The 27932-nt window shown below is 42.5% G+C and overlaps 1 protein-coding gene across 5 annotated transcripts in view; it reads left to right on the forward strand.

Moving 5' to 3' along the window:
- Positions 1–27913, forward strand: part of ERP27 (endoplasmic reticulum protein 27) — a 32595-nt gene extending 4682 nt beyond the window's left edge. Inside the window, exons 4-8 of one of the 5 annotated variants that reach the window (XR_014951833.1) lie at positions 2168–2281; positions 5213–5338; positions 11924–12121; positions 16659–26197; positions 26575–27913. Coding sequence is in view for 3 of the 5 variants with exons in the window: in XM_085568549.1 (XP_085424675.1) it covers positions 2168–2281; positions 5213–5338; positions 11924–12121; positions 16659–16874 (654 nt within the window). In the remaining 2 variants the exon portion in view is untranslated. Of the gene's footprint in view, positions 1–2167; positions 2282–5212; positions 5339–11923; positions 12122–12770 lie in introns of all 5 variants that reach the window. The other 4 variants (XR_014951834.1, XM_085568550.1, XM_085568549.1 and 1 more) reach the window with 4 other exon arrangements.
- Positions 27914–27932: the final 19 nt, after the last annotated feature.

Below are 27932 nucleotides of genomic sequence, written 5' to 3' on the forward strand. Positions count from 1 at the left end.
CCTGCACCATGTTTACCACTGATATTGTCCAAATAATTAAAAAAGAATGATCTAAGAGTGAGCAATAGTTAGGCAGGTCCTTTTATTTAACCTTTTATTTGCTAGATGTTGCAATTTGAAGCAACACCCATTTCAATTTTGGTTCTTAGTCATTGTGGTTTTCTTCCAAAAATATTGAAAAGATCCTTTGTTTTTGCACTGTGGCAGATAGTGAGAATGACTGCACTGGGAGAGAGTTTGATAAAATAAATTGTTTGGATTGTTGGAATTTGTATTATATTGAATATTCTTTGTTTGGAGTCAAGCTTTTGCAACTGAACTCTTCTTTAATATGGAAAAAAACCCAGCCAAGAATACATTAGTCAGGTTAAAATATGGCTGACAATTCACTTGTCTGATTGTCAGTTTTTCTTAAATTATCAGACACATTATTTTTTCTTTTATTCTGTGCTGTATAATGTGTAGGAGTAAGAGGTCAGAGATAAAAAGGAATTTTAAAAGAACGGATACAGGAACTTGGAATCAAATACTCATTTGAAGGATACAAAATGCGTCACCAGGATAGAAGTGAATCAGAGGCATACATTAAATTTTTTCTTTGCCTTTGCAGTGTATGAAACACAATGCTTAGAAATTTAAACCATAATTACAGCAGTAGAAGGGACTGTATCCACTGGTGAGACTTCTTTGTATATAGGGGAAAGAAAACAATTTACTCGAGTAAGGAATCCTGATATACCTAAAAAGAACATAGTTAACAGATGCTAACAACCTAATTATATGGAGTGATAAAGACATTTTGACTAGAGCTTCAACTATTAAATTCAGGCTATTTTCCAGCCTTATTTTCTTAAAAACATAAATGTTGAGTGCTGATTAAAGATGTTATTATCCCCAAATGGAAGTCAGTGGTTTCCAGAAACCCATGAAAGCCAAGAGAAGACTTTCTGTAGAGTCCAGGCTGCTTTAGATTGGTTCTCAAGGCCTGTCTGATCTCACCTACCCAGGTGTTAGACTGTCCGGATCTTACTTACTTGAGCAGAGCTGCCCTTTCATCTTATGCAGGAGGAAAACCTGTGAGACTAATCAGGCCACACTGTCTGAAAATCACCAGCTTGTGTTGTCAGACAGGGCGGGTGACTGGTATCAAAGACCTTGCCAATGACCACAGAAGAGCAAAAATTACTTTAGATGTCTGCACACCACTGGAAAAACTAACACAAGAACTTTCAGAGGTTGTCCAGATGCAGAGAATAAAATCTGGGGTGTGCATGTGGACTGCTCCTCAGCCCCAAGAACCTCATTCAACATGCGTATCAATGGCTTTCAAATTCCAAACTTTGATCCTACTTCATGTCAGAGACCACTGCTCCCATGGCTTAACCCAGTCACATCCTGTGGTGGTACTGTACAGGAACTCTGCCCTTAAACTTTAGTGCATTGCTATCATTCAGTTGTTGCCTGCTTTTTTTCTGTTTATTAGGTCATGAAAATCTCAATAAAATCAGATCATTTTGAGGGGATGAAGTGTAGGGAGATGTGTGGCAGGATGAATTTTCCTCTGAAGCTGAAATATGCTGGGCTTAATTGTTTTTCTTTTTTTCCTTTTTTTTTCCTTTCCTGCTGTACTGGAAGAAAAATCCTCTTTTTATTGGAGAGATTTCCTGCTTGCACAATGTTTCCAGGAATTCCATACCGGGCGATGCCAATGTTTATTACTTGTAGAAGAAACAGAATAAGCAGATGAAGATTTTTAAAAGGGATGTAAAGCCAGTATTGATGTGAGGACTTAGACTATTTAATGACCTCTCTCCACAATGCCTAGAATAGTTTGTCAGATAATTCTCACTGTCTCCAGTGTATCAAGAGCTGGTAGTGTAGGGATGTCTGGAATCCTAAGAGATTTCTGTTATACCATGAGTTTGTCTTGTCCTTGGGAGGCTGGTGAAGGCTGGGAGATCCTTATCTCAAAGTGCAGGCTTGTTCCTGTAGGTTCTAGACCTCCAGAAGTGGTGATGGGAAGAGGTGGGGATTGTGTAGTGGTGGGGAGAGGATGGTGGTGTCCCAGGGGTTGGGTGTCTCTGTGAGTGAGTGCAATCAGTACCTCTGGAGGAGGTGCTGAGAGGAGAGGACAGCTGTGACTGTAGGTGTCTTTGCCTGTCTTCAGGTAGACAGTGACCGGCGGGATCTGAATATGAACAACAGAGAGGTTGATACCAAGGACCTGACTCGCTTTGTTCGGATGAATGAGCTCCGTCTGGTGACAGAGTACAACCCTGTGGTAATGACCAACTCCTTTCAGTCCTCACCCTTGTGCTTGGCCTTCTTCACATGGAATCCTCTGGCCCCAATTTGCATATCCAGATGTATGCGAGGGTCAGAGCAATGGTGTAGATGGGATTGAGGAAGCCACACAGCTCTTCAATGCTGCTCCACACTTGGACTGGAAGTAGATTTGCTGGAGTATAAGTGTGGTGGGAGGAAGGGGCTCATCACAGTTCCTTTGGCTTTCCATTATATTTGGGATGCTGAGGGACCAAAGAACTCCATTTCTTACTACTCTGCAGGCAGTGCTGCTTCCTCCCATAGACATTTGCCACACTGTACCATGCCTGCAGAGCCAGCTCAGCCAGAATGCCCTGTCTTTGTCAAGCCTTGAGAAACATGGAAGCTCAAACTGCTCTCAGAAGGCAGGATTTCTGTGTCACTCAGCACATAGGGCTTGATGTAAGCCCAGATGCATATTCAAGAGTGGGTTAGGAACTTCCCAAGTAAAATTGTTCCTCCAGAATTCATGAGTTCAAAAACTACCACCACCAAACCAACCAACCAAACAAAAACCCAAACAAACAAACCACACACAAAATCAGGCTTAGAATGCTTCCATGTTTGCCATCTTCATCACCTCACCCATCTGACTGGCAGTGGTAGGGTGCCAGCTCTCCTCTCTGCTGTAGAGGTTTACCAAGGATTTAGGTTCCTCTGAAATCTCAGCAGTTCCCTGGTCTCATTGCTGTGGAGGCAGGAGGTCTAAGAAGCCACAGTTCCTGCAAGGCTGAAATTGTATCATTGCTGATGGGATATTTTGTGGCCTTCTGGATAGTTACAACAGTGCTGACCAGGCTCAGCTTGTGCCAGAGAAGAATGGTCCAAGGTGTTGCAGGGCTATACCTTTTCAAGATAAACTCAAGGATCATCTAAGAGAACCGATGCATTCAGTCAGTTCAGTTGCAACCCACCAGTAGGAGAGTATTTTGTTTTGAAATTTAAGATTTTTTACCCACAGTGAAATATGGTAGAATTTGGGTTTTTTTTCTGTAACAACAAAAATGTTTTTGTTTTTTCATCTTCAAAAGGGAAAATTACATTTTGAAATCATAAAATATTGCTGGGGACTGCTATATCCTGCTCTACTGGCCTAACAGCCCTTTAAAAATACCCAAGTCACATCAGCAGGGATGATGTTCTCATCTTTGTAATTTCCCAGACCTTCTGAAACCTTGGAGTCCCTATTAGGTCCTTCTGCAATTCATGGGACAATGTCTCTTCTTTAAGCATTTCTGTTGATGCTTTGGGTTCTCACTGCATAGTGTCCTGTTAGGCACCCAGGCTGTCTCCCTGACTGAGAATTCCTCAGCTGTTCAGCTGGTCCTCTCCACCCTGATTGTCAGTACAGATGTTGTTGAAGTTTTTTTTTTCCAGATGCTCTGGAGCTCTATCGAGGTGCTGCATTTAACAGTGCCTCTTGCAGTCTCTGGCCCAAAGCCCTCCCAGCTTCCCTAAGGTAGCTTGGTTTTTCATAAATATTTATTCCCAGCATATGCTGTTTGCATCCAAAAATGCTGCAGGTCAGCAGATAATGGGGTCACATGGCTCGCACCAAGTGCTGCCAAGAGTTTCTCTCCCCATTCTGGGGCCCTTACTGTTTCTCCCACATACTTTAGGAACTTTTAGGCAATGTTTACCCTGTGGGCTTTTCAGGAGAGTCAGATGTGATCCAGCCCTGCTGATTGCTCTTACACAAGGCTGTGTGGACAAGCACACCTTTGTGCGGAGCTGCTGGAGGAACCACTGCTCCCGCTTGTCCGCTCTCACCCCAGCCTTGTCAAGGGGCTTGGTGCTGGCTGGCTTCACCCTCACCTTCAGCCTCATCCTCTCCCATGAGGTCCTCTAACATTTTCCAGCTTAGCTTGCAACCCCTCTACTGTCCCCCGCCTCAGCTGCACACCATCAGAAAAGTGAAGGGATACAAAATATCTGATAAACATTAAGCTAACAGCAGAGCCCCATCTGCCAAAAGCTAGATGCTCTGTTGTTATTCATGGTCCTTGCCAGCATGCACTCCCTGACCTTTCCTTGTTACTCCTGGAACATGTGGAAACTTCTGCTCCCACTGGCGGGGAGCTGCACAGTCTGTGCCTCTGTGGTTTTGGTGGCACTAGGGAGGCAGCAGGTCTGGCCCCACTGCTGTTTAATTTGAGGGAGAGGCTGCAGACCTGCCGGAAGCAGACAGAAGAAGTGAGATGAGGAATGAGTGAGTTCATGGAGATGGTGCTGTGGCTTCTTGGGCAGTGCCAGCTCTGATTCCTCACAGAGGGCCACTGTGTAGTGCCCGCCTGGCCTTTGCCCAGGGTCTTCTCTCACTGTGGGACAGCAGAGACAATTTTAACCCTCAGCACTCAGGAGTGTCCCGGCCACCAGGTTGCTGAAAATGTAGACTCATCCCCATCCTACATACAGTATAACACTAAATAAAGAAAACAAGGACAAACACCAACCTTGACACCACAAATCCTTCCCACATTCTTGCTTGTATTTCACACAGGTGCTGGACCTCAGCAATTTAGGACATCCTTATATTCAGTGTTTGCTGGCCTTGCCCTTCACATCTTTCCTTTAGTCTTCAGCATCCTGTATTCTGCCATACTCCTACTCCTCTTGCTTAGTCACTAACTATCTTAAGACCAGAGATGGACCTTTGTGGTCTTCAGACTCTTGTCTGGGAAATAAGCAAAGCCAGGAGTTTAAGAGCTTTTGCAAAGAACCCAGATTGGATCCCCCCTGCTTTAAAGAAATCTGTCCTGCTTGTGATGCTGATTTGCAAAGAAACCACAGCCGAGCCATGTGGATTTATATCCCACTGACACTGCATCTAATGCCAACTGAGCACTCTCAATCTCCTTGCCCGTGTTTCTCTCTCTGTGCTGGGCAGACAGCAATAGGTGTGATGCAGAGCTCACTCCAGTTTAACCTCCTCCTGATCACAGACAAGATGTCTCCAAAGCACCCTGAGCGAATGCGCAAGTTTCGGGCGGTGGCAGAGCTCTACAAGGGGAAGGTAAGTCCAAACAAAGAAAGAGGGGCTGTTAGGGAGGAAAAAATCCAGTGGTTTCTGCCATGAATGGGGAGGGAATAATCTCCTCTGTGAATTATGAGAGCAAAGGTCAAGTAGCAGGAAAAGAGGATAATCTGGATAATTAAATGGATGGGTTGGTTCTGTTCACCTTTTGCCAGTTTGCCACCTCACAGGGAAAATACCCTCTGTATGGCGCTCTCTGCTCTCCTGGTGAAACATCGTGTACTTTGTTGCTTTTAATCCAGTTTTGTTCCCTTGTACTGGGAGAGGATACACAGCTGCTGCTCTTCAGTCTGGCCACAGTTGCACTCCACTGATGTGAGAGGTGAATTTGTATCTACAGCCTGCAGAATGCCAAGGAGCCTTATATAAGTGACCAGAGAGCAAATAATGTCAGTGCTTCTTAACCCATACACTTCTGGAAACGGTTATTTTAAAGGCACTGCAAACTGATTGCTTAGATTTCCCACACTAAGGTGATGAAATAGATGAGGTGTTTCAGAGACATTTTGCCTGAATCTCATCCCTCTGGGAATAGAGCTCCCCAAATAGTAAATCATCTGATGTCTGCTTCTCTGCCAGCAACTGGATTACAGTGGAATTTTTGTCCAAGCAACAGAGAAATGAACTTGGAAGCAGAGGAGGACTGGGAGCAACAGGAAAGCCTTTGTGGCAAGGGAGAAGGGTAGATGGGAGGGGACAGAATATCACAGAAGTGGGGAAGGATGAGCTGAGAGGCATAAAGAGGTCTTCCTCTATGAGAAGTGTGGAGCTGGAAAGATTTGGGATCTGATAACTAGAATATCTGCATGCATCTGGTTTTGGTACTGAAGGAACAGATTATAAATCAAATATACCCTCAACTTCGAATTCAGGGACCACCTCAGAACCATGCAATCTCAGAAGTCTTGAGACTTGCTTATGGCAGGACTACTTTACAGGAACCTTTCCATCTTTCCTCACCATTGGCAAGAGACTAGGCAGAAACTATGCATCAAAATCAAAAGCAAACTCATTTATCTGTAAAATTCCATTTATCTATTTTGAGATGTGTGTTTAAGTGACACCATTACCACTGTTCTCCATGAGCAGAGTCTGATACAGATGTCCACCTAGCAGCTATTTCTTCTAACACAATGCTGTTTAGTATCACTATCCTTTGCTGATGCAGCTGCATTTAGTTTTCATGTGACTTGCCTAGATCTGAATAAATAGCTATAATTTTCCTAGAAAAACTTTACAAAACATTGGATAAAATGTTGTAATGAAGTTCAGACAATTTATGAATTCTCAGCAAGCCAAATCTATTTTTTTTTAAATTTGCGTAGGCAAGTTTCCAACTAAATCAGTCAACAAGTTTGCCAGAGTAAAATATAAACATTAAAGATGTGGGGATTTGACTAATTATTTCCACTTTACTGCTGTGGTACTTGAGGATACAGAGATGAAGTGACCTAGAGTCTAATAAGTTATTTTTCCTGATGGAGTGGCACTCTGAGGAGTAAACTGTGTTTTGGGCTGCCCTCCTAGAAAGCAGCAGGAGAGAGCTAAGATCCCTCTGCTTGAATTTTAGGTCTGGATAGTAAGGAGTAAGCAGAGTGACATGCCCACTTAGGTTCATCCCCATTGCTCTGTTATATAGAAAGACCTGAATTAGTTTGGGTATCAATGGCAGCCACTGCACAATGCCATGAAGATCTCTGCTAGCTAATTTTCCTTTGTGAAGTTATGTGTTGTTGGAACTACCAAGTTAATTGAGGTTTGCTTCAAAATAATTATTGATTAGATTTTACCTTCCAGTGGCTCACAGATAGTCTGAGAATAAATGAAAGATTCTTGACTTGAATTTTGTTCAGGATTGCCAGTGAATAATTCCTGTCCTGTTGAACAGTGGTGAAACAAGTTAGTGCTACCAGTGGTTTGAGCAAGGAATCATTGCTGTGCAGTGCAGAGATGTTCAGACTCCCTGTGAGCATGTACCACTGCATCCAGCATTGCTCTACAGTGACTGCAGAGTGCCAGAACAGAGTGGGGATACTTGGTGTGTGTTGCAGCATTTCTACAAGCCAGTGCAGAACACAAACAGAGCCTTGAAAAGGATCCCAGTCAGGGGAAGGGGTATTGATCCTGTCACACATCTCTGTTGCACGCTGATGGAAGAGCAGTCCTTGTCATTGTCATCACCAGTGGGAGGGAAAAGAGAAACTTGTTGCTTGGATGGAGGGATGAAGAGGAGCTGCTGCTGCTGCTGAGTGACTAACTCTAAAGAGTGAAGAAAAATCATAGAATTGTGAAATAACTTAGATTGGAAAACACCTCTAAGATGTTTGAGTCCAACTTTAAATGGACTATTAGGAAGTGATTCACTTCCCAGTTTCTGTATTATGGTCCTTTCACCTCTGTTTTATGATATTTTAATTTCTGCCTGATGGGCAGCTGAAATTTTCAGCTGGAGGATCCATGGGGCAGGATGGTGAGGACTTTCATTTGAAAACAGTCTGAACTGCACCTGGAAGAAGACTGACTGCCTGGAGGCAGTCAAGATTTTTCTAGATTTTACTGTGGAACCTAAGCATTGTAAAATGTTGGAGAGGAAAATGCAAATGGTAGATGATATTAAAGAAGAAGTTGACAACAATAGGAAGAAATATGGTCGTTTTCTAGCACACTTTGAGAAACTGTTGTGGGTGGACAACAGTGAACAGAGTTCAAGCACTGCAGCTGCAGGAGTAAATCCACCAGTCTTCTTAGATCTTCAATCAAATATGTGCTTATTTGAGAAAGTACTGCCAAAAATCCAGGCAAGGAAAGAAAATTTACTGGAAAGGAGATGTCCGGGTTTGCATTGCTGAGCCAAACTAGAATACTTACATTCAGTTTTCTTTCCACAGTATCAGAGTATAACATGATAATTACAGCTGGTGTAACTCATGGGTGTTTGCAGAAGTCTCATCAAGGTGATGTTGGGAGTAATAAAAGCAGCTTTTGTTGCAGCTGACATAATTGGTTTCCAATGTTAAAATTATTTGGGTAGGGATGTTTGTAAACTCCCTTTTTATTTAGATGTGGGTCCATTTAGAAATGCATTCTGAGAAACTCCTAGTGTCCTTCAGGAGTTCTTCCACAGAAATGAAAAGATTATGCCCTTTCTCTTGCAGACAGTAATTTGTACAATTTTTGTTCTTCTTGTCAGACACTGATGGCTCCAGAACTCAGAGAGATAATATTTAGAGCTGCCTCTTTTAGCCATAAACAGAAAAGCCTGTAAATACGGACTTTTAATCTCACTTAATAGATATCTTTATAGCAGTCTTTTTTTAAAAGTTAATGACTGATGTTTTTGTTTTGCTTTGATGAACTATGATGTAAGAAATTACTCAGATGTCAGAATTTGATCTTTTTGCTTATACAAAAGAGTGAACTGCAGCTCTCTGAAGTTCCAAGTCAAACACTGGATATAAGGCTTGACCATCCTTTCTGTTTGTCTTTGTTGGAGGAAAAACTAAGCAATGGCAAATTGGTTTCTAACATTGCAGTGATATTTTCAATTACCTTTAATTCCCTGGGCAATAATATCATTCCATATCTCAGTATCTACCATAAACTTGATGTCCTTAAAAGTACTGGGCTAGGCAAGTTGTCAAGACACCAAGACAGCAGCAGCATACAAAATTTATGAAAGGTGGTTTATTGCAAGTGACAGTGCACAGAATGTCAGGGGTTTCTCATTCATTCAGGATATCCTTCACTGTCTGAAGCAGCAGATGTCTGAATTCATGTAAATAATATCAGAATTTAAAACACCCAACCAGCTATTTTACAGGAGGATATGAAATGGGAAGTGAACTTTCTGTTTGGAATGGAACTGACTGATCTTTAGCAGTGGTATTAAAGTTGCCATTGTAAGTGGGATTTGCTTATGGTGAATTGTTGCTTTGGTAAGTCATCTAAGTAAAGGTTTTAGGCTCTTTTCATCACTAAAAGAGAAGGCCAGGCATATGCTTCCTTGCCTTCTAAAATAAGTGGAATAAAGTGCCTGTCACTGTTTATTGTAGAGGTTATGTAGATGACTGGCTGAGACAAGACTAGGATCTGGATGGCAGAGGTTAGGCAATGTGAATTCTGCCTCATGGTCAATCTAATTTTCCATGGTTACTGAGTTCAGTCTTTATGATTGGAGCTTACTGGGAATCTCAAAACAAAATAAATTCCTCCTTAAATCCTCTAGTTCCACAAGATGGCATTTGTCATGGAAATGTGACAACTGAGAAACCTCCATGGTTTTCAGCTGCTGTGGAGATCAGGCTTCCAATGCCTGTGGCCTCTTGGCCAGCACATCTTACCTTCTGCCTCACGGGCATGACTTTGATATCATACAGAGCACAGGACTCCTGGAGCACAGCCAGCATAGGGAGCGTGGTGGGCCCTTCCCAAGGAGGATGCATCCCATGTCACAGACCTCCCAGGAATGCACCATTCTCATAGGCATAAAGTCATCTTCTTCTGAGCTGCAGTGGCCAAATGCAATTGCTCTCTTTCCTGTATTTCTTGAATACAGGCAGAGAAGGAAACTTTGCTGTACTTTGGCACACTGTAGCTCTGTGAGCCTCATGGGAGTCATTAGAGAGATCCAAGTCAGTAACCCTGAATGACAATGATATCTCAGTCTTTCTAGCTGAGGGGCCAGATTGTGCAGTTCTGCTTGTTCCTGTGAGGAAGAAGGCATTTGGAGTTCTAAACCTCAACCTTCTACTCTTTTATTCTTACTCTTAATCTTACTTGGTATTCATGGATAAAATATGTACAGCTTTTTAGTTTTGAGTGTTTTGCAAAGTCCAGAAGCTTGATGAGGTGAAGAATATTGACTAACATTTATTCATATTACTATTTTAAAATGCTATTCATCTGTTTTAAAGGTGGTGGAGATTTTGTATAGGAAGTGATGCAACAATACTAGCTTTAATTTTAATTACTTCTTCTTTAACATTTGATTAAAAAAATATTGTTGTCTAGTCAATCTCTTATAGAGAAATCCAAAATCTGTTGAATGCACCACGAAAACACACTACCATTTACTGTACTGACCCTCTGAAAGTGCTTCCCTCCAACACTGGCCTCTGTTTCCAGCTTTCTAGTTGAAAAGAGAGCCCTAAAACATTGCATACTGCTGTTCCATCTGAAAGCCTCTCAGATCATGTCCCTAGACCTGTGAACCTTAAATATGTGACCGTTTTCTAGCTTGGTGTTTTATCCTGCAAAAAGATGAACTAAGTGCTCTGGGAGAAGCACCCCACCACCTGTCTGCTCACTAGCTTTTTGCTCTTGGGGCACAGTTGACTTTTGGAAGAAAAATGACAAATGGTGAATATCACATATCCAGTGAGGGTGCTGTTCCTCTTCTGTATTTCACTATAAAACTGAAGTTAAACCTTACAGCAGCCTACCTATCCCTCCTTCCCAATAGGCTGTCGCCTAGGAAAGTTTGCAGATATATTTGTTTTTTATAGACCATTAATAAGTAAAAAATCCAGTATTTATGAAGTTTATTTTTAGAGAAGAAAACAAGTTTGGAACTAACTTGAGTGTTCTTCATTGAAAAGAAAGAAAAACATGAGTCACAGCCTGGGAACTGGGCACATAATCTTCACATTACATTGCTTTTTTTTTAAACTCCTTGTGTGAGTGAAGCCATAGCCTTGTCCATAGGTACACTGAATATGCTAGGCCCAGTAGATCACACAGGGTAAAAAGAAGATAAAATTACACATGCTAGCTAGGTGTTTTTTTCATTGACTTGGATCTCATCTGCTGAGGGATTCTATTTAATGAGATCACTGATTAAATTGTTTAACTGCTATATTTATTTTTTTTCTTAATTTTTATAATAATCACTGAAGGTCATTCTCATCCTGGCTTATTCATGTTGAGCTTCTCTCCTCAGGTCTGAATGTTTCACTGAGCTGGGCTGTATGGACATTGGTGTCTTGTCAACAACTTCTGTTTCCCAAATCCTTGCACCCTTATTTCTGCTCACTTCAATATGTCCTTTGGTTTTGGTACTCTCATGTTCTTATCCTTGCAAGTTTCTGATGCCTTATACTTCATTCTTGCATTCTTGCAATTGAATTTGATTCTTCCCACACCAAAGCCCCTTTTTACACTGGGTCTTGCAAGGATGTGAGCATCTTATCCAAATAACATGCAAGTAAAGGGTTCAGCTTCTTTGACATCTGCTGTTAAGATAAAAGACATCTTGTTTCCCTAACTGTTAAGAGAATAGAAGTGGTGACTGCCTTCCTGTCATTCTGTAGATATATTATTAAAGAAAGTGAAAGAAGACGTTTTGTTTGGTAGTGTAAGTCTGGACTTGCTAAAATACAGACAAATTTACTGCATGGAGCTGCTAGACAGTGGCCAAGGAAAGGGTTGTCCTAACAGAGTATGGGTGGTTTTCTCAAACTCTTTATAAAAATATCACTGTTAATCTTCATATGATCACTGTGTGGGGATCTGTTATCTGTCTCAGCTTCTTTTTTTCTCATGTTTTCTTTCCAATTTCCATCACAGATTCTCTTTATCCTGTTAGACAGCAATTTGAAAAGCAATGAACGAGTATTGTCGTACTTCCAACTGAAGAAGTCCCAGCTGCCAGCTCTGGCTATATTCCACACACCGGATGATGAGCACGAAGTGTTGACTGTGGGTGACATCTCCACTGAGCGTGTACAGGACTTCTGTAATCGTTTCCTACAAAGAATGCCAAAGGTAAAGAGGGTCCTGATGTTGTTGTTTACCAGGCTCTTGAAGAAGATTACTTTAGTTACTTTAACTCCTCCCTAACCCTGTTCCTTTCTCTTTCATGTACATTTTCATCTGAATATCAGAGAAACATTAGATTTAGGGCAGAGCCTCTTTCTTCAGTGACTTCTGCCTTCTAGTCTACAGCAAGAAGAATTCACTGATCTCTGCAGCTGTATGAAGGTCTCAGTGAAGCATCTATCTTTTGGGAACAGCAGTTAGGGAGACAAATTGAAGGGTGCTTTTGGATGCTGAGAAGGGAGGTGGTAGATGGCAGCATATGAGAGCAGGTCAGAGAGACCAGTGGCATGGATAGGAATTAAATCTATCAGGAAGACTACAGAACAGAGTGTACAGATAGGGCCTTAGGACTCCACCAGTGATCTCTGCTGGGAGAGACACAATTAAATCTTCATGTTCATGCAGTGTTATAAGTTCTCTCTCTGTCAAAATTCATCCTCCTGTAGCACAGGGTCTTTGTTTTGTGTGACAGGAATGAGATACGGCAGTGGCATAGACAGCAGAAGGAGGCATTTGAATTATTTTGTTTTCTTTATCCCTATGCTGAGAAACCAAGTAATGTCAAAACTGATTTCACGCCTCTAATGTGTTTTAGAAAGAAGACAAATCTGAGGAGAAGCCCATCAATGAAGAGCTCTGATTCTTTCTCAGCCAAAAAGATGACTGTAGCCAGAGTCTGTTTCTGGTCTATGAAGAGTTCACTCTGCCCTACAGCTCAGCAATTCCTGAGCCAAATCAGTCATGGATTCCCATTATCATTCTATGTACATACATGCTGTCTGTCTTCCCCGGGAAGCTATTCACACCTATCTCTTCTCATTTGTTGACTTAAGAGCTCTTTTTTCAGTACTTCAGGATCTCTGGTATTGTCCTACAATATGTCTTTCTGTGCCACTGTTGGAGCAAAGGGTGGCACAGTGAAATGGCAATATCGGAAGTAAAGCTAGTAGTTCCAGGGATCTGTTTCCCTCATTCTTTTGGGTTTTGGTGCCATGCTGGGATCCACTGCCTGATACTACAAACAGATTTGTTGCTTGATATCACATGAAATTTTCCATTTATTTTACTAAATAAAGCAGTAAGTTAATGGTCTGAATTTTTATGCAAATGTTATTTCCCACTCCCCTTGTCTTTCACTTAAGGTCAAAGTCTCTATTTATGAGTGAATAAGCTCAAAAAACTTCTTTTCTCTGAGTTTAACCACTGCAATACCTAACCAGTCAGGTTGGTTGCTAAGAATCATTCCTTATGGAAATGGACCCATCATCAATAGATATTTCTACCAGGATAGGAGAGATCTGTGAAGCATTGGGATCAGAACAGCACTAGATAAGCAGGTCTGAGATGTTGCAGGAAAAATGAATTAGCCTAAGATATTGCAATCAGTAATCTTAGCCAGGAGAGGCTGTTGTGGATCAGAGCAAGGCATGCTCTCACCATCTGTATGGCCAGGGAAGAGAACTGTCTGCACCAGATGACCTTTTGAATGAGTCTGTGTACAGGGGTAAATATAAAATATATGTCTGAATTATGCTGGATGCCCTTGTGGCTTCTGTGCATTGAAAAAAGACTACAGAAGTACAGTATAGATGCTAAGAGCTAAAGGCTGTGCCCCAGAGAGAGGGGAAGGGTCTAAGGCGTCAGAATACCTTGCTGTTTGCTCTGGGTATTGGCAGAGATTTTAGCACTGGACTGGAATGACTTGTGAATGAAGCAATTTTGGTGTTGATCTGTGTGAAGGTGTGAGCACAGGGATCAGCCCCTCTGAAGCATTGGGGAGCCAGAGGGCCCCATCCAGGATGCTGTCACACTACAGCTTTGAGGATAAGAGATGGCTCACCTCCCACTGGCCCAGAACCCAGGCAGTGCAAACTCACACCTGCCTTCCAGAATCCTCATGTCAGTGATGTGTGATGATTTTGAACTCCTGGTTTGATGCCAGTCCTAGAATGTGCAGGGCTGTATCTCCTGCCAAGAGCCCTGCTCACTTTACCTCAGTTGGAAAACTGCTCCTTTTTACAGCAATAGCTTGCTCCTCTCTAGGAAGGGTTTATTCCTTTGACTGCAGCATGGTAGAGAGGGAAGGCCTACTGAGGATACATCTGTGAGGAGTCTTAGCACTGTAGGTGTTTTCAGTGCCATGCACTGATCTGTCTGTCTGTCATCCAGATCAAAGAGTGCGGGGGCTCTGACCTGCTGCACGAGTACCTGAAGTCTGTGTCTTGGCCAGCTGCAGAAACTGGGCACAGCGACGTGACTCTTTCTTAGTGCTGCAGGGAAACAAAATAGGACATGAATGAAGTTCTGGTTCTGAAAACAAGTCTGAGAGGAAAAGCAGTGTCCCCAGTGACTGTGCTCACTGTGTACATAGCTAATTATAGGGATAACTTTTCAGGAGCTTATGTACACTGGGGAGTTTAATTCCCTCTGCACCTTACAGAGATCTGCATATAACCAACAAACCTGTGAGCCGCAAGCAAGTCACAGGAAGAGCCTCCTCCTCCTCCAGCTGTTCTGCAGTACTTTTCAGGACTTACACAGCACAGACAGCCCTGGGGTGCTGCACACAGGATACCCTGTGCACAAATATGGTGGCAGTGGAATAAGGGGGTCTGCCTTAATCCCTGTGCTCAAAGACTTCTGCAGTGCAGTTTTGGTGGACTTAGCCACTGCAATAGGGCATTTGAGGTAGTAACCAGAGGCAGAATCATGTGCATAGGTCAATCTCTTGTTTGTTTTATTTTTGGGTCTTGTGCCCTGTTGTCATCTCTGACCTGAATTTGTGATGTATGTGGCCCAGATGTTTTGAGCTGTCTGGGAAGGCTGGTTTGGTTTGCAAATGGAGGAAATGCTAGATGCAAATTGACAGAGGGCAGGATGAAGGTGTTCCCTTTCACCTCAGCACTGCAGACATACTGTGGTATGAGAACCCCTGCTCTGCAGCAGCAGCTGAACTCAAAGGAATATGAAGTATCTAAGATGGAAGCTCAATTTGCCTAACAGGAAAGTGAGGCTGCAGAGGCGTGTCAGAGCTGCTGCCTTTACCCCAGGGAACAGGGAATTGGGTTGTGTTGTGTAAGATGCAATTTCATATCCATCTTTGGTGAGAAAGGATTTGAACATTTCCAGAAGCAGAATGTTACAGAGACTTGGAGGTTCAGCGAGAGGACTAACATTTTTTTATTTTATTCCGCTGAACCATTGTGCGTGACATTAAACAATGGAGTGTTGCTTAGAGGTGAACTAGCCCCCATTTGCTACAGGTTGAACCAAGACTTTGTATATGAAAATCTGTGCCTCAGCTTTGTCACTTGAGTCCCACTGCAGACAAAGTTATGGATCTGGCTGTGGGGGACTGCTGAGCTGCAGAGAATCTGACTGCAGAAGGACTGAAGAACATTTGCACCCACTCTGAAGAAGAGGAGCAGACACTGCATATGAGTGCGTGTGAGTCTGCCTTGTCAGCATTGCTCCTGCCCTTGGCGTGGCTGGGAGGTGCTGAGAGGCCTCTGACTGCCAGCACCAAGGGAAGAGACGTCTCCCAGGCCATGCAGCCCAGGTGTCTTATGCACCCAGAGGTCAACCACAGCACAGCAAGGGCAGGACTGACCTTCTTCCTTTGTTCTAGGGATCCTGCCAGCTTTGAATATTTTTTTTTTTTAAATCTCTCAGATATTTCCCAGAATAGCTGTCACAGGATGAACTTTATGGCGCCTAAGTCAGATCCCATCCCATGCACAGAAGTCCAGCACTGATCTGAGCCTGAGTTCCCAGGACAGGGAGGAAACAGTGACGATTTAGAACAACATATGTTAGGAACAATTGTCCTCCTTATCATAAATGGATGAAGGGCATGGCTGTCTGACACCTCTGTTCACAGAATCACAGAATGGGTCTGGTGGAAGGGACCACAGTTGGTCATCTGGTCCAAGCTCCCTCCTCTAGAGTGGTCATCCCAGAGCACATGCCACAGGATTGTGTCTGGATGGTTCTTGAATATCTCCAGTGACGGAGACTCCACAGAGCCTCTGGGCAATCTTCTCCAGTGCTCAGTCACCCACACCATAAAAAAACGTTCTTCTTATATTCAGATGAAACTTCCTGTGCATGATTTTCTGCCCATTGCCTCTTGTCCTGTTGCTTGGCACCACCGAGAAGAGCCTGAATCCAGTCTCTTGATACACCCCTTTCAGATTACAAACATTGATGAGGTCCTCTTTCAGTCATCTCCTCTCAAGTCTGAACAGCCCCTGCTGCCTCAGCCTTTCCTCATAAGAGAAATGCTCCAGTCCCTTCATCATCTTTGTTGTCCTCTGCTGGACTCGCTCCAGGAACTCCATGTCTCTCTTGTGCTGAGGGACCAAAGGGAGTTCATCTGGAAGGAGGCTAAACCAATAAATATGGGCAGCAATATTAGAAACACACTCTCTCTTGCTGGTGGACAGATCACAGGATTTAGTCACTCTTAATCACCTCCACACAGGATGGCTTCCTCTCAGTACCACGAATGGCAGCCCACAGGATGGCAAAGATGTGGGGACAGTTGACACAGGAGGAGGAAATATTGTCTGAAGGATACAGCTGGGATAGTGGTTTGAAGGAGCATGAAAAAAGATGGCAAGGAAGAGCCAAAGGCTGTTTCGACAGGAGAGGACCTGCCCAAGGAGTGATGTGGCCAGAAACAGGTAAGGATCAGTGAGGGAAGGTGCTGGCTGGATACCACAGAGAGCTGATAATGGTGGAGAAAGAACAGAGAAGTGTTTTTTCTAAGGCTGTAAATCAAACACCTCTTTGATCCATTTTGGCTTAGTCACTAAGGAAACTTCAGAGGAATATTTTCAGGTGGAAAAACATGCAAAACCACAAGATGTACATTGAATAAGAACATACTTGTTCTCTGATTTGAATTTATCCCTTCTCTGCTAAAGTATCTGCAAATCCAGACAGGCAGGCAGGCTAGTTGCATGATCTATAAAGCAGCAATTTTGTCCAGGTTAGAGGAAAAGCCCACAGATAACTGCATCCCTGCCTGCACCAGGCCTCCACGTATGGCAGCTATGCAGAGCTGCCCTCTGCATCACAGCTGCAAACAGTGCTGTGTCCTCCTCCCCACATGCTCACCAGGGCTCATATATATATATATATATATATATCCAATATCCATGGATTACAACAGCCCCTGGAGAACCCCTCATGGTGTCCACATACAGGTTGAAATGCCAGCCCCATCCAGCCTCCAGCATAAACACATGGGCTGTGTGAGCACTCCAGCACTCCAGGTTTCTCCCTATCCCTGTGTTATGAGTATAATATATTCTTTGTGTCTTCCACCTTCCTCTCTTCCTAGGCCAGAGCCCACATTTCATCATCTTGTTAGGGATTAGGGTAATTCTATTCCATCCGTGTCATGTGTTCTGTATGTCTTCATCACCAGCATTATTTCTTGCCCTTTGCCTAGTAGATGAGGCATTGTTATCTGTAATTTTCCCAGTCCAGCTTAGCACAGCACATCATTACTTCCATAGGTGCCAGAAGACATGGCCTGGGTGCAGTCCAATTCTAGTTCCTTTATTTGTGTGGGCAGCTGCAGACAAATGTCAAGTCCTTGGGTATTCTAATCAGCTGTTGGAAGAGCAGGATGGGAACTTGCAGTTTTCCTATTTTTTGCTCTGTTAATTGCTAGAAGGAATAGAATAATCAGCTCAAGAAAAAATGTTCAACTGCTTTCTTCTCTACTAAGGAGAGGGAGATAGAGGAAGAGAAGAAGAGGGCTGTATGCCTGAAAGATTGTTTTAAAATACAGAGGTGATATTTTCAATATAAATCTGTTGTGCTCAGAGTATTCTTTGGCATCTTGGAATTCAATGTGGGTGTTGATCCTGGCTATATCATGACTTCCTATTGCAATCAAGACTTTATTTTCCTTGGCCAATTTTTTCTGTTCTTTGGCTGAGAAACAGAAAAGACAGACAGTAACTTACCCCAGGCTGTTGACGAAGCCTGTAGGCAGAGCTGGAGACAGAGCCCATGCAGATCTCCTGAATGTAAGCCATATGGCCACACTTTTTCTTCACCTTCCCTCTCCCCGTGACTCTCGATGCTATTTGCTTAAGTTGAAATGGCTGTATTTCACCATGAGTAAAAGGCTGTCTTGTTTAGTTGCTTGTTTGGCACAGCTGAAGCCAAACAGATCAGGATTGTGGTTTACCCTCCATCTCTCACTCCTTGACAGCGAGACCTTTCCTCTTGGATGAACTTCTTTATTCTTTTGGGGTCTGATGGTGAATGTGCTTCCTTGATGCATTCTCCAAGCAGTTGCCATGCTTTCTCGGACCCCTGGACATCCTGGGTTTCAGACCCCATCTCGTAGCAATGTTTACAGGTATTTTGCTCTTTTCAGATAATAGCAGTAGAGAAAATATTATGTTAAGCAGATATTAAGAAGATACATTTGTGTCATCAATATTTTAATGTTATTTTTACTAATAAGCAAATATTTGAATATTACTGTGTTTAAAATATTTTATTACATAGATATTAAGAAGGCATATTTGCATAATAAAGAAGCACAAGTGGCAGGTGAGAAGAAAATGTGAATGAGCTCTTGCTTGGTACGATTTAGTCATTACAAGACAGTAGCAGATAGGAAGGTATTGTTAAAGTGAAAGGCAGTTTCTGATGCTATAACTGAGGTAGTAAGGCTTCTATGAAGTGATCAACAGTCTTTAAATGTTCATCAATCTTCTTTTCACAGACCTATTCTGTCATCCAGGAGTCTGGATACTGCCATGGTTAATGGGTCTTTCAGGTGCTTCCATCTTGCAGGTCTCTAGCATGGGAACAGCACATCTTTGGTGTCTCTGCTGTGACCAGGTTGTTCCCTGCCACAGAGACACAAACCACTCTGGAGAGATGCGCTGCTCCCACAGAGCAGCAGGCAGAAGCAGGGTGACCTGAGAATCACCCTGTTGAGATTATTCTCAGGATCCCAGACCAGGATGTCTCCTTTCTGCCTTGCTATCAGCAAGCAGCATGGAGACTTGAGAATACAAGGCACTCCACAGGTGTCCTCTCAGTCTCCAGGATAGGGCTGGCTCTCACTGCACCCTCTTCCTCTCTGCTGGCTCCCTGTCTCTGTGTGAGTATGATTTTATTTCTCTTTTTGCCCATACCCATGCCCTAGAGGCAGGTCCGCCTCAAGAATAACACTGCTGCTCCCAGGGAAAAGTGCCTGCCTTATCGCTTGTGCCCCAGGCACTCCCTTTCAAAACCAGCAAATACCCCATGCAAAAGGAGAACAGAGAGAACCCACCAGGCACCCTCTGTCAGGGTGATGATGAAGAAAGACTTAAGCAACAAAAGCAAATGGATTTGCACTTTGCCTGGGGGCCCTGTTAGAAGGTTTCTGTTTGGTCTCTCAGTCCTGAGAGTGGTATTTCAGTGGATTCCTTCTTGGCAAGTCTGGCTTTGTGATTTAGGACAATAAAACTGTTCTTCTTTTAACAATAAAGATAACTATTTCCAGAACATTTCAAACTTAAGAAACTGCTTTACCAGCATTTTACAAATAGGGTGGGATTCTTTATTTGGCTATTCCTATGGAAATGAGATGATCTGTGTGTCTGCTTGTCCTGTCCCCACTTTGAAATTATCAGACACACCTGACAATAGGGTAGTGCTCTCTAAGGTATTATGGTGCTACTGGTTTTGTGAGACTATGTGTTGGGCAGAAGTGGAAAGTCCCAGAACTGCATGATTAGCTTTTTCATGTCAAGGGTACTGTAGTCTTGCTCATAACATGCCCTCACATCCTTGCTGGGACCCTCAAGTCCCCCAGGAGGAGCTGCCTGGGAGCTGCTCCTTGCTCCTTGCCCATTGCCATCCATGGTACTGATGTTCTCCAACTCGCTTCAGTGCCACCTTCTTGAAACGTCATGCAGGATTGTTTACTTCAGTTTGGGCTGGGTTTATCTGAATGTCTGTCCTTATGCTGGAAATCCATCAAGCATGCAAACCCAAGGCTCCTGAAGTAGTTGGCTTCTATTTCTAGCCATGACAGTCAGCCAAGAACTTGGCACTGCTTTATTTATGTTTGATATATTTAATCTGTCTCTGTGAATTTCTCTGTGACAGACAGAGATGTCACAGATGGGCAATATGTGTGGGAGGGGACTCTGTTTCTGGACAAGCACCATCCTCCTCTGCTTCTCCCCGAGCTTCAACACCCCCTTAAAGAAATCCCAAGGAACCCATTCCTCAGATCACTGACAAAAGCAGCAAAAGCTCCCACTAAGAACAAGAAGGAGGGACCTTCCTGGGGTCCAGTAGTTTTCAGGGAGTTCACACAATCTGGCAGAATGCAGGATAGCCACCAGGCAGGCAGGGATAGGCAGGAGAAAGCTTCAGCAGAAAGACATAAGGAATCTTTTTATTGGGAGCAGCTTAAGGTAAACTTTGTGCTTCAGTGCTAAGTTTTCATGGAGAAAGCAGAAATCTGATCTGAGATTTCAGGTGCTTGCTGTCAGGCAGGAGAGAAGGAGCTAAAGCCAAGCTCTCAGCTGTCATGCCAGCCTTGCAGATCTCTCTTCAGTGGCGTAGCACTCCTGCTGCTCTTTTACTGATGGTGTCCCTTTCTGGAAGTGCAAACTCAGTGTGATAAATTATTTTCTTATGTTCTTACTTACTCAAGATCTTCTCAGATAAGGTAATGACAGATTTCTATTTAGCAATCCAGTGCTGCAATAGAGGACTGGGGCAGTAACAGATCATTGTTAGAGTGATAGCACAGAGAGCCCAGCCAGATCAGAGCTCCACGGCCTGAAATAGAGAGTGAACCTGGGACGGTTGTGTACCATTTGCCATCACCAAGCCCCCTGCTTGGGAAGGCCAGGCAGTGATAAGAGAGACCTTGGCTGAGGGAGGTGCTTCTGCCAGACCTCTTCTCTTGTAGAGGGCTGAGGACAGGCACAACCACACATCTCTCCCTCCTGTAGGTTGTGCAGCACTTGGCACAAACAGGACCTTAATCCTAATGAGGTCCCTGGGAAACTCTAATGAAATGACTGTCCTGACTACAGTCCTTACTGTTAATTTCAGTAATACATCCAGGTCTCAAAACAGACAAGTGTCATCTTAGGAGAGAGTGAGCATGTCTTATTTATTGTATAGTGTTGCTATTTTATTTAATGGATCCTCCAGTAAGTTCATTGGTTCCTCCTCCAGTTCACTAGTGAAATGACCATCAAGAAAGACAATCACCTACCTCAGAGAGATGAAGTGACAGACAGATGCCTGGCCAAGTAACACAGACGAAGGAGTGTTCTACAGATGTGTACAGACGTTTGGCATATAATATATGCACAACAGAGATTCTCATTCAATGTCTGCTGTATGAAAATGTATGGTAGTAAACAACATCTTGAGCTTAGCCAGCCAGCAGGGTTGTAACTGCCTGTATACCCAATATGTGACTCATGCAGTGTATTTTCCTGATTAATGTACAGTAATATTTTCCAGTGAAGCCATGGCTGTAGGTGGGAGACAGTGAAAAGAGATCCCAAATAATACAATCCAGTTTGTGCCAGGAAGTATTGTAAGCAGATTCTATTACTGGAACAGAGGGAAAAAAAAAAAAACACTGGTTAAAGACCAGGAAGGACAAAAGTGTCTTTGTTGGCAAAAGTCTTTAAAGGAATATTCTGCTGTGGAAAACAGTAGAATGCAACTTCTCTGACTGATACATGTTGTAAGTCATATGAGTGTTCTTATGTGATTTTTGACATCTGTATTGAATCTTAAAATTACATTCTTTACCATGTAGGTAGACAAAAAAGGACAGATAATTTCAAGAGAAGAGACCCTAGTCAGCTTTTTCTGAGCAACTGAGGGGAAATGAACTGTCACCTCATGCCTGTAGTACTGGAGTCTTGCTCTTTTTCTTGTACACCTGTCCTGGCTTTCCTTCCAGTGCCTGGCTAAAAGGATCATGAGACAAAATGGAAAGAGCTCTGAAAGAAACTTATTACTAGCAGATGACTTCCAAAACTGCAAAACAGCTTGAGTTGGGTTTGGATAAAAAGTTTTCCATACTGAGGACATCATAAGAGGTCTTTAAACTGCCTTTATACAGGCAGTACTTTATACTGGTCTTTATTCTGATACTCCATTTTGAGGTGATTATTGTTGCAATATTGAAGTAACAGAGGACAATGCAAGACACTATAGAAAGCAAAGGTTTTTTTATTTCAAACCACACAGATTTCACTCACTCAGACTAACACCCTCATAACCACATATTCATAGGCACCAGAAGGCATTTATTCATACTATTCCACTTTCTTGCAATTACATAGACGATTTAATTCATGGGCTCTGGAGTTCTCATCATGTCTCCAGTGTTTCTCTTAGTTTGGCCACTACATGTTCATTTTAGATGCGTCTTTTGCATCCTGCAGGAGTTGGCAGTAACTGTCATCTTTTTTGCCTCCATCCTTTCCCACCTCTGAGTATCATTAGAACTCATCCTCCTTTGTCCCCTCATCTAGGTATCTTACAGCTCAATCTTGTTCTTCATCTAAGCACTATCATCTCCAGACATTTAATTTCTTTTTTATTTTATGAAGTCTTAGGTGCACTTTGCCTCTTGTTTTAGCACTTAACTGGTTTTAAACTGTGATTTATTTTCTTCCCCTAGTCTGGATCCCCTGAGGATCTGTGTCAATATGCTGGGATCTTAATGATCTGCTAATCCAGCTTCCATCAATAGGGGCTGTTCTTATGCCTTTCTTCCCAGTGCTTCTGCACCCAGACCTCTTATTTTTCTCCATTTCTATTATTTTATTGTTTCTTTTATAATTTGAAGAAAATTGGGACCACTAATGACACAGACACCTCTCGCAGAATGGTGTGTTTTGGAGTCCAGTGCCATTTTAGGAAGAAGGAGAAACTAATCTAAAAGATCAGATTTATCACAGAATCATTGAATATACTGAGTCAGAAAGGACCCATCAGGATCATTGAGTCCAACTCATGGCCCTCAGCAGAAAACCCCAGGAATCACACCCTAAGTCTGAGAACATTTTCCAAATGTTTATTGAATTCCTTTTATCTTTCCTTCTCCTTTTAAAATTATTTCCTGCTTTATGTGAACACAACATTTCTTAATAAAAATAATCATTTGCCAAGTTTAATGCACATAAAAGAAATATGAATCCAAAAAGTTTATAAACAGTATGAAATTAATATTAAGGAAGGTCATCAAGTCAAATGATTTAACTATCATGTGATATTAGGAATATTAGTATAATTTGTAGTTATGCACAAGAAGATAAGAGTAATCAGATTTCATCCTTCAATAAATAAGAATGCCTTTCTTCTTGCCACAAACAGCATTTCACAATTAGCTGTGTATTGTGTATTTCCCTCCACTCCCTAGCATTCCTTTGTACTCCATCTGATGTTAACAACAGAGGCCACGACCACGGGCTTGACGTGCCACAGAAAAATTTATTTGCTTACTGAAGACAACATTTATGATCCTTTAGATATTGAACTAAGATAGAGCAAAGAAACAGATATAATACTACAGGGATGCTTGTAAATACTTTAGTGACCTGCATTCAAGACAGAAAGAACATAAATGTTTCAATCCAATCTTGCCTTCACAAGGGCTGGCAGGATCTAAGATGCTATCCTAAGTATGTTGTTAAAAAAAAAAAGAAGCATTATTGTTATTTTTTTATTTACCAGATGGATGAGAAGAGCAAAACCACAGCTGCTTTCTTATCTCTTCCCATGTCTGTACAGGAAATAAGGCGGGTAAATCTCATCTGATCCCAAAGAATTAATAAGGTCAGGAAATTTTTGTGTTTATGTGGTGAAGCAAGGGGGATGGGTGTGGAAAAAGAAGAGAGATTTCTGTTCCCTTTTCCCATAAGAGTGCAGCCCAGAAGCGTGCTCTGTTTATATAGACAAAGTTTGAACATTTTGTTTGCCCTGTTTTTCATAGAATTCTTGAAGTACAAGAAATGCAAGTTTCTTATATGGGTTATTTAATCTTTACACAAGAGCTTCCGCCAATTTTTTCAACATCCAAGTAATATTAATATTATCCTGTCTCTTCCTTCTTTCCCGGACTGAAAGAGAAATATGCTGATCAGTGTATGTGGACATGTGTGGGTGGGTGGGGGTGAAGCCAAAGGAAGCAACAGAGTTAGCTCTTAGCCCTGAAATGTCTTGGTTGCTTTATTCAGTGAACTGAATAACCTTGGTCTGACTTCTGTGAAATTTTAGTCTTCTCTGCTCATGAACTTCCTATTACCAGCCAAACACAGCTGCTCTGGCAAGTCCTGGCCAAACAGAGATAGTCAGTCTTTGAGGTAACTCAGTGATATCCCACGGAGGGTGCTCAGCACTGGAGTTGAAATCTTGAGCCAGGCTCACTTTTTTCCAACAAGCAGAACTGGAGAGCAGTGAGCTCCCATTAGGCTGTAGTGCTGACTCCAAACGCTCCTGTATTCATAGCCAGACTGAGATTTTTCTAGGACACCGGGCTTTGTTTTGAAGCTTGATGGATTACAGGGAGTAACTTTGAGTATCACAGCTGCATACAGGTTATGTCTGGACACTAATTTCTGAATTTCAATATGGTAAATGAAATTTAATTTTGCCACCACTAACATAATGCAGTGCTAAAAGCCTCCCCAGTTTACCAACCAACCAATCAATGAACCCCCACAGCTCACCAACTATAAACTTCTCCTTATGGTCATGATTAATGTGGAGAGGCGCCCAAATTCTGTAAGTCAGAGTAAGTGGAAGACGAATTATCCTTTCACCCTCTGAATTTGTTCAGGAAAGAAGGATCTGAGCCTTTAAATGATATTTATTTTCAGTCCTGCTCCTTAGCCCTGGGATACTGAGCGACCATTTGTCCCAGAGCCCAGAGTGGCATCCTTTAGGTTGAGCATGCAGGTGTACTCCATATCCATGAGCAGGAGAAAGTTACTGGCAGTTATTATGTAAGATGGAAAGGGAAGCTTCTAAACTGCCCAAAATGTTGAAGGAAGCATGAAAGAAAAGAGCTGTAAGATGGTGTGGAAGCTTTCCCACCCACAGAAGACTGACACTACTTGTGAGCTTCAGACAGTGGTTTTTACAACAGTCCTAAGACTGCACATAGATCCACCTTGTTAGAACCAATATGTATTTTCAAACTGGAAATTGTTATTTTTGCAGAAAGTTGTAATGCTGGGGGCAAAATATTCCTCAGGGGAAAGGTCAAGACAGATTTCAAAGATATGTGTTTAAATATTTTTGAAGGAAAAACCCCCATCACTTAATTGTTATGAAATTACTCTTTTTTGCTCATTCCATCATGAAAGTGGAAATTAGTCATTGCAGTTATTTTGAAAAAAATTGTTTGATTGATATGAAACTAGATTTTCCTGTTTATGTGCTCCCCCTTTCTTTTAATCTTTAGAAATTTTTAAATCTTGTTTTGAAATGTTTTTTTTTCCCCCTCAGGTTTAATCAGCATTTCAACTAGTTTTTAGTTTTGGATGGCTGAATGAGTTTGCTTCCAGAGCTAACACATATTCAGATATGTATATCAAGTTCTTTAAATATCTGAAATGTGTTCTGTTTATTTTTATTTCATAGTCTTTTGACTAGCTTCTGTGTTTAAAAACCATCTCCCTTTCTAAAGCTTAGTGTCAGTATGCTAGTTTCCAGCACGATTTATTCCATGAGGTTGTTGACTTTAATTATATTGTGGATAGTCAAACACTCTTACTTAGTGGCTCAATTATTCTTGCTTCTTGGACCAGTTCCTAGGTATTACTTAGGACTAAATGGAAAAGTAAAAATAAAGTCTTGTTTTCTCATGTGCTGTAGAACTAGTTGTTCTAAGAAGCACTTGTTTATCAGGTTGAGAAATCTCTTAGTAAGCCATAGACCATGTGGTGGCTGACTAACTTACGGCCTGAAACACAGAAGCAAATTTGGAAAGGACTGTCCAAATTGGTAAGTCTAGTTACTTGATACTCTGGGCAAACTGGGTTTGGAAACCCTGCTCTGTTGCAGAGCTTATAGGGTTTATTCCCTTACTGGAGCACTCAGCAACTCTGCTGAAGCCTTCCTAGCATGAGCTGGGCACTCAGTGAGGGAGACATAGATGTGGATCATGGCTTTAAAGACAGAGGCTGGAAATGGGACTTCTCCTAATCATGAGAGCTGTGGACTGTGACACAGCCCTTGGGGGCTACTGGAAACAAAACCTGACTGCATTGTCCTGCTGGAAAAGCCTTGAGGTCAATGCAGAGGTGAAGAGGCTTAGCAACTCCTGCTGGCTATGGTGAAAAGGTCTGTCATTTTGGGTGTGAGTGTAAATCATATTTTAGTCCTCATCTATAGCACATCCCACCAGAATTATTTCATGAAGGGCCTGGGCCATGCAGAGGAATCCTGCTGAGGTCTCCCTGGTAAGATAAGGATCTTCTGTCCTTGCCTTTATGATTGTTGGTTCACAGCTCTTCTTTTTGTTTCCCAATTACTTCTAGCTTATGAGCTTTTAATTTACAGCAGAATTCTTACTGCTAATGCCAATGGCAGACCTTGACCTTGTGCTGTTGCATATTATTCTGTTCCTGTTAATGAAGATTTAAAGGTCATCCTTTTCATCCTGTATGAGATCTCAGACTTGCTTTTTACTGCTGCTGCCCTCTTGCTTTGTGTTATTGACAAAATTCCTCAACATGCATTCATTTTTAATGCCCATCATTAAGAGAAGTAAAGTAAATCTAATCCCAAGAGAATTTCAATGGACAATTTCTCATAATTTCTCTTTTCCACTGCTTAAGCTTTTGCCCCATTTTTTCTGGTTCCTTACCATCTTGCCATTTTGGTTTTAACACCCATTTTCTCCTACTTAACTAAGAGTTTGCCAGATGGCACCGGGGCCAATGATTTACCAGTATCTAGGCAGATGAAGGTGACCAGATCTTCTGAGTCCTGATTTCTTTCAGGGTTCAGGATGTCATGGGGTTGAAACTGAGATGACCCCAAAGGGTGGTAGACAAGGACAAGAAATGCCCTCCTGTTTGAACTCCTTTTCAAAGGTGGTTCCTGATCACATGCCCTTTGCCTTGAGGACAGATCAAGATTGCTGTTCTCAGGAGCTGAGGACCAACAGCTGCCTGTACAAGGACACAAGTAATGTGGTACCTTGTTGCCACAAAGAAGTCTGAACTTTCCCCAAACCCACAGAGCACTGTTAGGAGGTAAAACCCTTGGACAGGAACTGCTCACTGTTCTTTGTCCAAACAGTGGCGGTTCTTTATCTCCATGGACATGCTATAATTTCCATTTTGGGCCAGAAACCCAAAGCCCAGTCCAGCAGTCACATGTCCTGGCCTGCCCAGCACTGCTCTGAGTCCAATGTGAGCAGAGGGTGCACTTCAGGGATTTGGGTGTGTGTGTAGCATGTGTCACTTTTGGGGTTTTCAGAGCTGACACCTTTGTTATGTGAGTTTTCAGTCTGATATTAGCCTGCCATTAAGAGGGGGGATGAGTTGTAAAAGCAGCATGAAATGAGATGGGAGAAGGCTCTTGGCCTACTGTTCCCTGAGGAAGAACAGGTGTCCTGGTTAGCACTGTAGCTTGAGATAGAGACAGCCAGAAAAGGAGGGGGTGAAAGCTGAGTGGGTTCTTGCAACAAAGAAGGAGACTGGAGCTTGTTCCCATATCTCTGTCCACTCAC

Source organism: Lonchura striata, chromosome 1A (genome assembly GCF_050655825.1).
Source record: "Lonchura striata isolate lonStrDom1 chromosome 1A, ASM5065582v1, whole genome shotgun sequence".
In the NCBI taxonomy this organism is placed as follows: Eukaryota; Metazoa; Chordata; class Aves; order Passeriformes; family Estrildidae; genus Lonchura; species Lonchura striata.